Raw genomic sequence first — 12904 nt, forward strand, 5'->3', positions numbered from 1 at the left:
ACCTGTCAGGTCTAGCCAATAAAGGGTTTCTCCAGGAAACTACAGGGGGTGCAGATACAGGACCAGTTTCTCTGCAAAAAGTTGTCCTGACTCCTTGCACAGACAAAAGTGCAGGAAGTACACCTGAAGATCTCTCACGGCACACTAGTGTGCGGCGGCACAGTTATTGAAAATCACTGTTTTTGACAATGGTGAGGTTTATCACTGAACAATTCACTGACAGACATGTCCCTGATGACCCTGCCTTCTTTCTAATACACCATAAGTCCTACCCCCTAAAGATGTATCAAAACTTTGTGATCCAATACCTGGTTACAGCTGCCAGTTCCTGCATTTCTGAATACTGGCAGAAATAGAGACAGTTTTTTTTTTTTGCAATCAATTTCTCAAGGTCTCCAGGATATCAATGTCACCTGGACTTGACTTGAACAGCAGATGTGGTTAAAGGTCCTTAACAGATATTTGTCCTTGATTCCTCAATAATTTGACATTTCTGATCGGGATCCTAGGTGGCTTCCTGGGTCGGCCCATTGTACTGTGGTCTTATTATGAGCTTATGACCTCTCCCTTTCCCCTACTCTGTGAGCTTCAGTCTTTCCTCCCTTCCCCTCTTTATCTTCCTCTCTTGTTTCCATTTTAATTTTGGTTACATTTGGTTATCTTTGACTTCTCCACTTGCCAGAATTGCTATTTATAGTCAGTCATATACTTTCTTTCTTTATGTTTCTGTTCTTTGAAAGTGTAATTGGTGCTGACATGTCATGGCGTGGTATACTGTTGTATATGACTGTCTACTTTTATGTCTATGTTTTGATGAGTCCTCAATGATTGAAACTGTGTTCTGTTTTAAAGATAAAGTTATGTTTGGAATTGGTGGTTTACTAAGTTAAAGCATAAGTTATAGTTAGGAGAGAAGACTGAATTCCTTTTTAAATATTTCTGCTTTGAAAATGTGGGTAATGACCCTTTTTCAGTTGTATATCGTTATATTTAAACAATATGTAATGAACACACCATACTGTCTTCGACTTTGTCAGGCTATGTAAGTAAAACCCAAGAATTCTTCCTTTCTTTTATTTGTTTTTTCTTCTCTCTCTTTTTTTTCTTTTTTAACTCCCCTTTAATTTCTTAAATCCCTCCTTCTCTTTTACATACTCTTCTTCTTTGTGCTTGTGTGTGCAAGTATGCATGCATTTCATATTGTGAATATACTCTGACTGCTAATATTTTGTTGTGTTTAATAGTATAGTACCCAGACTTTTAACTGCCTTCAGTTATATTGTCAAACATCTGAAGATGTATGTTTAAAACAAACAATTAAAACAAGTTACTTGCTTTATTAATTGTTGTATAAATGATGGGAACAGACACATATTTGTGTTTAAAATAAATCCTCTTCTTGGCTGTAAGCTAGGGACATGCCAGTAGCTATGACAAAGCGTGTTAGTCTGTTATTGGGAAAAAAAATCACTGCAAACAAAGTATTTTTTGGCATCATATTCCCCATCAATAGAAGTGAAATTCTATATTCAGCTATTGGGTAATTGTGAGGAAATTTGCAGCCTTGAACTGCCTTCTTCATTTGCAGCTTGATTAGAGCTGTTGATTTCTTTCTATACATGTAACTCGTCAGATGGTGTTATTAAATGCTTCATATTTCTTGGCAGGCAATACCCATTTTTGTCAAACCAATTACTGGGTAGATCGACAGACAGTGCTTGCACATGGTGTGCAGTTCTGCAGTGGCATCTACTATATTGAAATGTACTGAAAACCTGTTTTGTTTTAACAGCATGTTTAGATTTCTACACAGACTGTGTATATAGGTCCTTTGGTGGCCATTGATAAAGTCTGTTATAGGCGAAATGCATCAGATAGAAGAAATGGATGAAAGCAACAGATTGATCTCATAATGCTTTTTATGATGCTGTTTTGCATTTAGACCATGTGTAGTAACCTTGTTCTTTTACTTGTTTAATATATTAAGATTGTCTACACTATATGAGCTATATGTTCAACTTTTGAAACTGCCCTAGCGGAATCCTTACAATTCTCATAAAGTTAGTTCAACACACAAAAAGATAATTGCATGGATTATCCATGAACAACCCAGTGTTAAGATACGAATATCTGGGACAGTGTTTCTCAACGTTTTTAACGTGGGGGAACCCTTGACTTAACCTTTCTGTCCTATGGAACTTCTGCTATAATTTCTATATCCACAGCTCACTATAGTGTATTGATCAGTGAGAAAATTCCCTCTTACACTGATTGCCAATGGGAAAAATGCAATCCTTACTAATAGCCAAAAAGATCATTGGGGTGACCTAAAATGACCCGAGAGGCACAAATTGCTCATGGCTCAAGGAACCCCTAGTAGCTTGTGCAGGAACCCTAGAGCGCTTTGGAGTGGGTTGCGTATATTTTATTTTTTAATTGTTTTTAGAGCAAGTAACTGGGGCATGACAGGATTGTGTCCTTTGTCCAAATAATTTGTCCTGAAAGATGTCCCTCTGTTCATGCTCTGCTTTGAAAATCTAATCATGTGCATTCAAAAATCCCATTTGTTAAAATTTTCTTTGCATGTGACTAGGCATTCATTGCAAAGGGAAATGTGTCCATATTGACTATTGAAATATTCCTTGCAAGGGGATTATTCTATTTTCTAATTGACCAATCTATATTCCTGTAGTAAAGCAGCCTCACAGTGTATGTTGCATATTTTCAGTGTATTCTGTACTGTATTCTGTACTGGCCTTGCATTCCAAAGCAGGATATATTTTGTGGTTTATAGATAATGATATTTTAAATCAAACTGTGCTTCATATGACAGTTTTTGGGTCTGGGCAATGGTTACCAAAGGCCTGCACTGTGGGACACAAGGTTTGGTTTCCTTTAGGTGTCCTTATCAGGGTTTCTATAAAAATGATGGCTTTAATGCAGAAAGTAGTAGTCAATGCTCCTAAAAAATCTTTTGCTACACCTATTTCTGGTAAAAGATGAACCTACTATGTACATTGTGGATAAATCCACCTTCAAAATTCAGATGCACTGAAATCTTAGCCTATCCTCTAATATTTTCTATTCCCCAAAAATCTTGGCAGTCTTGGGGTGATATGCTTGTTATGTAAATATAAATTTCCATAGTCTGGACACAGATGTACTATTATACATACATATAAGTTTTACATACGCATGATTTGTCAGTCACTGAATATATCATGACATGACAATCTTAGCTCTATGGGAGGCCCTTGAGGCTGCATGCTGCTTTAATAATGAAATTAATAATACAAATAAATATTGAAAATTGAGCATCTATGCCGTACCTCCCCTGATATGGAGTGTCTTTTAAATTAAGGTTCTTCAGGTTCTCTTTCTTCCTCACTCATTCCTCTTTTTGGGTGGATGTATATACCTCTATAAAAATGTAATACGGAACTAATAAAAAGTGTGATTTTGCACTAAACTTTTCAACTAGCCTCCAAAGTATGTAATTTGTTATTCTGAAAAGCTAGTATAAAACTAAACCTAAAAAAAGGCATTGTTTAAAAACAAAAAACAAACTCCTTAACCAATTGTTTTTTGCATATTTATTTTTATGGTCTGCAAAATGGGTTTGTGACGGGTGTGCCATTTGCCTACTTACTTTGAGGTAATAAATGTCCCTTTTTTCTATCCCCAAAACCTGGAAGGTCATATCCAAATCGATGGTTAGTAACCACTGCCATAAAACTGGTACTGTATGGCAAACGTGAATTTCCAATGTCCTAATCATATTTTTTTTATTCCTTTTATTGAGTTATTTATTTTAATATTTTCTAACTGGAAATGTTGTATATGGATGTTGTGCCATTCCTCTAGTCTATTATTAAAGTATTACAATATACTAAAAAATTTTTTTCTTTTTCCCCACAGAGATGAAGAAGAACTCAGGAAATCACTTTCAGAACTTGCAGATCCTAACCCCAAATCCATAAAACGCATTAATAGTTGTGGAAAGCCATTCCTTGACTTTTCTCAAGATCCCAATATCACTACCTATAAATATGGAGTACTTGTACGCAAAATTCATGCAGATCCCGACTGCAAAAAAAGTAAGTATTAAAAATGTTTTAAATATTAAATATTTACTTCTATTGTCAAGGATGATTTATTACATTTCAAACTCATGTTGCAGCCCTTGAAAAGGTAATTTTTCAAATATCAGCAGATAACTAGCATGGCTGCATTAACACTTTCATGAATGGTAATGTGCAGTAGAACAACATGCTTGGTGTGTGTTGTGGTGCACTTACAATTTAAAGGGTTTCCAATTGTGAATACCCAGATAAAACAAAGGTACCTAAACCCATAAATAATTTAAAGCGTTGGCGTGCTGAAAAATGAAATTTATGGTCTGTGAAGTGACCATTAAAATGTATTGTTATTCTCAACAAAATGAAATGGGAATTAGTGTTAACTGGCAGATTAATTTTTAGTTATTGACCAACAAAAATGATACAAACATGGACAAATATGTTGGTACACCTCTACAAAAAAGAACCACCCACAATTGTCTCTGAAATAACTTAAAACTGACAAAAGCAATTGGCACCTTTTTTTGGGCCTGATTTAATAAAGTTCTCCAAGGTTGGAGAGGATACACTTTCATCAGTGAACCTGGGTGATCAAACAAACTTGGAATGGATCTATTGGATCTATCTAAGAAATCTATTTCCGTTTTGCTGGATCACCCAGACTTTGCTTTCAAGTTTTGAATCAACAGAATATTTTTAAATAACAACTAGTGGAGCTCTTTTAATTTATTCTTGCACCACCTTTTATATAACTGTTTGTTTTTACGTAAAGGACAACCATGGTTCCATGGAATATTACATAACATACATCTAAACCACAGAACATTGCAATGATATATTATCATCTAAAAAGAAGTGAATCACCTCTGTACAAGAATTAATAAGAGAATTATAGCATGGAGTTGTAAGAATAAAAAAAATAGTTACCATAATGGCCAATATAGTTTTTTTAATCTACGTTTTTAGGGGTATTATCAAGCATAAGAAGAAAAAAGATGTGAGAGGTTAAGTAGCGGATAACTAGGAAACATGAAAGGAAGGGGAGCATGGGGTCCCACCAGGATCATAGCCCCTCGCACTATAGGCAGCCTATACATTTACATTGCTTAAATCTTGCCTGAGAACATTTATTTCTTTACAAAGTTTAGCTTCCCAAAACTTTCTTCCTGTCTTGTCATTGTATGTAGGCTTGCAGGTTGCAAGAGCGCTGTGGCATCAAAAATGGAGCATTAAACAGCTTACAACATTCTCTATGCACAGGTACAGTTAGATAGGAACATAAGAGCACTTGGGTCACTTTAAACGCCAAATCTTATGTTTTGATACCACCCTTCCATTCCACCTCAGGCTGGGCTTTTCTTTCTTTTTTTTATACCTTTCCCTAACCCTTTTAGTGCTCTTCCTTTATTGGTCCTCCTCCTAGCATAGGTAGTTTTTAATATTGCAGACTTGCTGTTTGCATCATTGTATGTGAATACAGGGCATCATGGTAACACTCCCTAGGGGGCCCGATCTATCACATCCTGCACTCACAGCATACCTTTAGTCTTTCAGCTTAAATTATGCCCGATGTCATTCAACCTAAAAAGGGGATGGTAATGGGGAGAACAAAAGTTTTTTATTTTGTTTTACACTCCTGGGGACTGTTAAAAAAAAATCCCAAAGTTAGGTTTTAATTTATTAGTTTCTAACGCTTTTCTAACTAATTATCCTGTTATAATTTTTTGCTGACAGATGCACTTGTGTATTATTAAAAGACATATGGTAAAATATTCAAATAGGTGAACAATAAAAAACAATTAAAAAACAATTATTATTTTTAACAAACCTTTTTGTTTCTAATTTTTCACCACACATCGGTTCTAACTGTGGCCTCACTAGTCATTTAATAATAAGCATTACTATAGTGCTATTACATGTTTTTAGCATAGGTATTTTATAGGCTGCTTTGCTGATTTTTACCCAAACTTTCCATCTCTGTTTTAACTAAATCAACCCTGCTGCCAATCAAAAGATACCAAAAAAAGATCGAAGATTGTAATTACTTTTTTTTAACCACTTGTGCTGTCAAACATTGAGCAATGAACATAGTTTCAATAATCTGAAATCCACAGAGAAATGACACTTCCAGGGTGTCGGTCTCCTGGGTCACCCATAGTCCTTGTTGTTTCCTCCTGCTGACTGTCCTTATGACTGTTTTACCTGCAGTGATGGTAAGGTTAAAAGGAGTTTGATTTTCCCTTATTTAATTCATGTACATACCGGTAGTACTGCTTTCTTTTGTCTGATAAACAAGGCATATTGCTGGATATTGTTCTTTAGCTTCTCCGGGCAAGTTCAACCCAAATGTGTCTAGAAGATATATGTACACCTATAATGACAATGTCCCATATTTGTTTGTAGTGTTTTACAGGTTAACGCACACTAATGACTCAAAAGTTACCAACAAAATGGCACAATGTTTACAAATACATCCTAATTTCACTTATAATCTAGGAATATTTAGCAATTGTCTTGTTTTCAGATGGTTTTCTTCCTCTCATAACATAGGTATTTCAGAAACCCTTTTTATATTTCGTTGAGCAGCAGCATAAGGTACACTTTCTTTATGTGATGGTAACTGTACATATTTTCTGGAGTCATTTTTTGTGAATACTGACTGATGCAGGAATTCATTACTGAGCGGATTGCCATTTATAACACTAGTAATATAATAGTGTATCTATCACAGAAGATGAGAAAGCTAAGGAATTGAGTAGTGATTTTTTAGCATATTTTCTAGCATATTTAAAGGCAAATATAATTAAAAAATACATGAACATTAAAAACTTGATTTGTTTGTGCTTTTACCCATTTTGCAAGATTAGTATCTCCGTAAGGATGGTTTCACAAGGGCATTGAAATGCTAAAGACCATCCAGTGTAGTGTTGTTAAAACCATGTCACACCTGTGGTTAAACAAAACTCTCAGGCCCAGTAACAATGTTGTCAAAAGGCAATCTGGCTCCCAACAATAACCAAAAAAATTATAACATTTGTGCCACTGTTGTATGATGGCTTCTATTGGTCACTATACACTACATCACATTTGTCACTAATAGGCTGCTTGGCAGGGATCAGGAGCCCTGGTTTACTATCTGCATAATTCAATGCAATTAGGTCCCTGAAAAAAAGTTTTTATCACATTCATTCAGGATTCAAAGAGTTGGCAAAACACATTTTTCACCAGAATTACATTGGCGCTATATAAATCCTGTTTATTAATAATAATAATAATAATAATAATAATATCAGTTGAAGTAGAAACTTTTGTACTTCACATAATGTGTGCTTCTACCATAAATCTTATTGGCAATTGTTAGTATGCTATTAGTTTTCTGTGATGTATTGAGGAGTTGAAAGCCTCTATTGTTTTTTTATTATTATTATTACTTATGAAGCACAATTAAATCTACTTTGAAATATCCTCTGGATCCTGTTGATTGTAATGACTTCAGTCTCCATTTTGGCTCTATATAAACAGTGTTTCATACACTAGAATGAAGACCTTTCTATACACATAATATTTCTATTTGTTCCTGTTAGCACCTAGAGGAAAGAGGGGATGGAAAACTTTCCATGGAATACTGAAGGGGATGATTCTGTATCTACAAAAGGTATTGTGCTTTCTGCTTATACCTCAACATTTCCACTGAAAATACAGTTATTCTCTGTTTCCAGGAATAATCCTGAATAACTACCGGTAGTCAGAGGAGAGGATTCAATAGAACCAAAAAGCCCTTTAGGAAATTGCTGTAAAATTAGGTTTAGAGATGAGCAAATTATTCACTCTGCAGCAATCTCTGGCTTGGGAAAGCATAAAAACTGTACATTGCATGTCAGGTGTAGCTGGATCTAGCTTGTTAGGCAATATCAGCCTCCTAAGTGAAGGATGTGGCATCTCTAGATTTTGATAAAGGAATGCTAAATTTGACAGCATTGGAAGTTTTCACCATAGGGCAGCATTTTTTTTGTACATTTATATTGTTCTTGTTAGCTCTTTATTTGCTGAAAGTCTGTTAGGAAATTTGTAAACTTTTTTTGGTATATTTTTTTTTTCTTTTCGTTGATTCCCAACTAAGCACTTTCAGTTTGCAAAGAAATGACAGTTAAGGGATGTTGTACAGTTTATAAACAATTTACCCTCTTCAATACATTCATTTTTCTTTGTACTCTGTTTGCTGGGCATTTTGCCATTAAGTTAAGAATGGCAACTCCCAGGGGACATCATTGTTTAATACGGAGAAAATAACTTCAGGATTTTTGTTATGTAAAAAGAATAAAACTGCTGATTTACAAAATCATGCACAATGGTTATTTTTCTATGAAAATATAGAAGAATTGCATTGCATTTATTGGCTGTTTTTTTCTTAAGTACAATTGCAAGTTAGTACAAACAGGCAAACAATAAACAATGTGTGCATTATTCAGTGACATAAATTATGCATACATATTTAACAGGTTCAGTTGGTAGAGAGACACTGTCACCTTACCCAAGCAGGGCAAAGTCGGATTATTACTGCAAAGGGCACCCCAACCCGCCTATATTCACCTAGCCAGGAATCATTCTTGCTCCACAGCAAATAAACTGACCAGTGTTGATGACCCAGGGGATTGGTGACATTATTTCCCCTGGTCATGTGACAGTGCTCAGGTCTAGACATTGAGAGAAGGTCACATTTTTCCTTATATCCAGGTAAGTACCAGGTTTTGTTGATGGCTTCAGAAGAAGCAAAAGCTGTGGGGGAACACTAGAAGGGTAAATATAGGGGAAGTCCCTAGGGGAGGCCTCTTGGAGAGACATTGTCTCCCTTGTCCCGTATTGAGAATGTGCCTCTTTAAAGCTAAATGTTACAGTTGGAAAAATGTGTAACCTTGGCCATCTAACAATTGATTAATATTTGGTACAATTTAGTGGTTAACGAAAAAAGCAAATTTCCGACTACCATTAATTTAAACTTTATTGTCTCTAGATTAGTGTTCATCATTCTTTTTAACATAGGGGAAATTTAGAAATAACTTTTATGTATCAGGGAACCCCTGCTATAATTACTACTACTGTACATTAGTGTTGTGGTCAGTGGGAAGAATGCCTTTTACATTGCTGGCCAGTGGAAATGTCACCCTTAGGGATAGCCAAAAAGATTATTGGTTTCAGGTAAACTAACCTCAGAGTCATAAATAATTCAAGGAACCCCTAGCAACCTCTGGAGGAATTCTACGGTGACATGAAACCCTGGTTAAGAAACACTGTTCTAGATGTTAGAAAGCTTTATCCAATGAGCATCAATTCAGTAAGCATAAACATAATAAAATGTGGCCCGAAAATCTGACAGGAAGTCCACTATTGTTCAGATAAAAATGTGAAAATCATACTCTGAAAAGTTTAGAATTTGGCAAGCACATAATGAATATATAGATTCTATTTCTATGTCAACAATTCCGGTTGATATAATGGTGTGGGTAATGTTTTCTAAGTACTGGGTTTCTTGATTCCAAATGAGCATCATTTGAATACATCAGCAATATGTTCGCAGACTATTTTTTCCCCTGTTCCTGTCTCAGTAGGATCATATATATGTCACAAAGCATGCATTATCTTAAGCTGGACTCATATCTGACGTCAGTCAGTGTAATTTAAGGATACAGTATGTACAGTTCCTAACTCTCAATTTAAAACAGAGCGGAGTACCTTTGGGTAAAACAGGTGGTTAACAGAAAGAAATACAAAAGCAGAAGTCAGCATTGACCAAAAATTGTAATAAGATAGAACTTTCCATCATGTTGTTGAATCCACAGTGTAGCTTAGGTTTATCTTTGAGGATATTTGTTGTGGTGATGGAGAAATAATTAGGGAATTTGACTTGTCAAATCCTACTCCTCAGCCTTTGTCAGGCCTTGGGAAGTGTAGGACTACTTGATGTTAGAAATGACTTGTTTCTTTTGTTAGTGACCTTACCTTTTAAACTAAGATAAAAAAAAGCACTTTGCACGTAGTTTCCAGGCATAGATCTTATACAGTATGACAATTATTTTCTGTGGTCTTTTGACATTTGGATGCAATAATGCTTGTGCTCGCTGTATTTTAGGAAGAATATAAACCAGGAAAGCCTATTTCTGAAGAAGACTTGAAAAATGCAATCAGCATACATCATTCTTTGGCTACCAGAGCATCCGACTATAACAAAAGGCCAAATGTCTTCTACCTAAGAACAGCAGACTGGAGAGTATTCCTCTTTCAAGCTCAGTGAGTCCTAATAACACTTCCTATAAATGTCCGATCTGTGCTTCTCATCTATATTTCTATTATCTAGTTCTATAATATATTAAAGTTCTTTAACTAACTTCAGAGTGCTGTAACTTGCATCCACTAATTGTTGGTTCATTCTTGTACTTCATGCAGAGTGATATCTGTTAATGGTTTGGATTTGAATGTATATATATTATCTCATTCCCATTCACTCTGTGTCCACCTTTCATACCTATCTTTTAAGTGTGCTTTTTGTAAATGCCATTTCACACCTTTGTGCATGTGCAAACACTAGTATGGACACATGGACACCAGGGGTCAGATGTAGTGAATGTTGGTGCTCCAAAAGCAGCAAGCAGCTAGACAGAAAATGTCCAACTACTTTTCTTGAACCCGTAATTTTCAGCCTATAGAGCTTTGATGGATCGGAGCAGTAATCAACAAGCACTTTCTGCATCTTCATTGTAAGTCAAACAAAACATACTAGTTTAAAAAATGGTCGTGGGTCTCATCTCAAAGTTTTTGCAATAAAGTTATACATTTTTTCTACACTGCTAAGTTCTGTTTGCTGTGCGATGCCTTATTCCACACCTTGTTTTCACTTCACTCAACATTTCTTATTCCAAAGCACGTCATTCTGTACCCATGCAGTGTGTATTCTATGTATTTCACACCACTTAGTTTATTCAGTTCTGTAAACAATGCTGTACAATAATTATTCTGACCACTGTATTCCGCATGCTTTGTTGTACATTGTATGTTTTTTACTAAGGTGTTGGAAAAGTTTTTGGTTTATACAGAGTGCCAGGTTTTATAATGAAGTTCTTTTTTGGATAGTATTAGACTAAGTATTTTATTGTTTGTGTAGAAAGCCTATAGGAGTTTAATTTTTTTTTTTTAAAGATTCTGTGTCCTGAGATTCATGGGCACACAGGAGACTCTTACTCAAAGTATCCAAGGCATATTTTGTCATTACAAGGACTCTGGATATGTGCAGTTTATACATTGGCAAGACTCTGTTTAAAGTGAGGATTACGAAAGCTGCCATTACTAAACTTTTCACTCACACACTTGTAAAATGCATGCAGATAACTGTGTGATAACTAGCTTAATATCTGACCTTGCCAGCGCATTTTAGGTCCTCAATTTAGAGTGTAAAAAAAGCAAAGAGTCAGAACACCCACCAGGGAGGCTTTAATTTTTAGAACCAGGTCAGATATGCCATATTTTAACATTTTAAGTATTACTATTCATCCCTAAGGAAGGTATATTTAGGTAAGACTTGATCGATTCTGCATTCATTTTTTCTGTCCTTATAATACAAAAATATTAGAAGGCAGTATTAGTAACAGTTAAATGCAACCTCTTTCAACGCCATTTTATGTTAATAAATGGAACATGATTGAGCTAGCTTTTTAACTTCTTAACAGGAATAGGCAGCAATATATGGTGGTTCTCAAAAAGTATAAAAATGGATCTGGATACTATGAACTTGTGTAAGTACCCATACACAGGAAAAGATTGTTTATTGATATAGACATTTTTGATCAAGACACCCAAAGTTACGGTACATTTGGAGTTAAAAGAGATGAGTCAATCACATCAGTGGAACTTATGAGACCAGTGCCGGCATCCTAAGGAATCTTTTTAGAAGGGTTTTTTTTTTTTGTTTGTATGATTTTAGATATTCAGAGATGATCTATTGTTACTGAATATGCACTGTATATGTAGTAATAGGAAGACACACACTGCACAGATAATGCAAAACAAATATATATACTAGTAAGTTCCTGTGTGAACAAAGCATGATAAAGCACTTTAACAAGGCAGAAAGTCCTTGCTACTCGACAAATATTAACTTTAAAAGTGACCAGCAGAATAATAAATGGAAATCAAAGAGATTAAGTAAAATGGTTTATATATGGCTTGATGATGTAATAGAATGTATGACATCCTCACTGAATGAGTGTTTTTTCCCCCCAGAAATACAGAACAAATGCATTCATGGATCACACGTATTAATGTGGTGGCAGCTATGTTTTCTGCTCCTCCCTTCCCTGCTGCAATTGGGTCGCATAAGAAATTCAGCCGACCACTTCTTCCAAGTGCCATCACCCGCCTGTCCCAGGTATTTAAAGCATATGTCAAGGCAAAAAATAATATTTAGTTCATCTCTGTTATACGTTCATATTTCTTCATGGTTTAGTTCAAAACGCTGTAAATTTAGAAAAATAAATGTTGATGTGACAGAACTGTAATGTGCGCCTACCTTCTACCTTTTTGAGCTGACAAACAATCAAGTTTTAAACTCCAAATCATGTGATGTCTGCCTACTTTAGTACTGATGGATTACAAAGAACCCAGACTTCTCTTCATCTCCATAATTCCTTATTGTGGATAGGACGAGAGCACAGAAAGTTATCAGCACAAAAGATTTCTGGCAGAATCAACTTGTTTTGCTTGACAAGTATACAAAATACCAAAAGTTTTCAAGTATATATTTAGCACTTCAAAAGGGAGCAAATAACAGAATATCA

The 12904-nt window shown here is 35.3% G+C and overlaps 1 protein-coding gene across 5 annotated transcripts in view; it reads left to right on the top strand.

Annotated features, from left to right (window-relative positions):
- The window catches only part of PSD (pleckstrin and Sec7 domain containing), a 161805-nt gene that overhangs the window by 136658 nt on the left and 12243 nt on the right, over positions 1-12904 (top strand). For all 5 annotated transcript variants that reach the window (XM_072423879.1, XM_072423880.1, XM_072423878.1 and 2 more), the window contains 4 exons: positions 3919-4097; positions 7664-7734; positions 10207-10364; positions 12351-12495. In XM_072423879.1, the coding sequence (XP_072279980.1) occupies positions 3919-4097; positions 7664-7734; positions 10207-10364; positions 12351-12495 (553 nt within the window). The remainder of the gene's footprint in view (positions 1-3918; positions 4098-7663; positions 7735-10206; positions 10365-12350; positions 12496-12904) is intronic.

Source organism: Pyxicephalus adspersus, chromosome 10 (genome assembly GCF_032062135.1).
Source record: "Pyxicephalus adspersus chromosome 10, UCB_Pads_2.0, whole genome shotgun sequence".
NCBI lineage: Eukaryota > Metazoa > Chordata > Amphibia > Anura > Pyxicephalidae > Pyxicephalus > Pyxicephalus adspersus.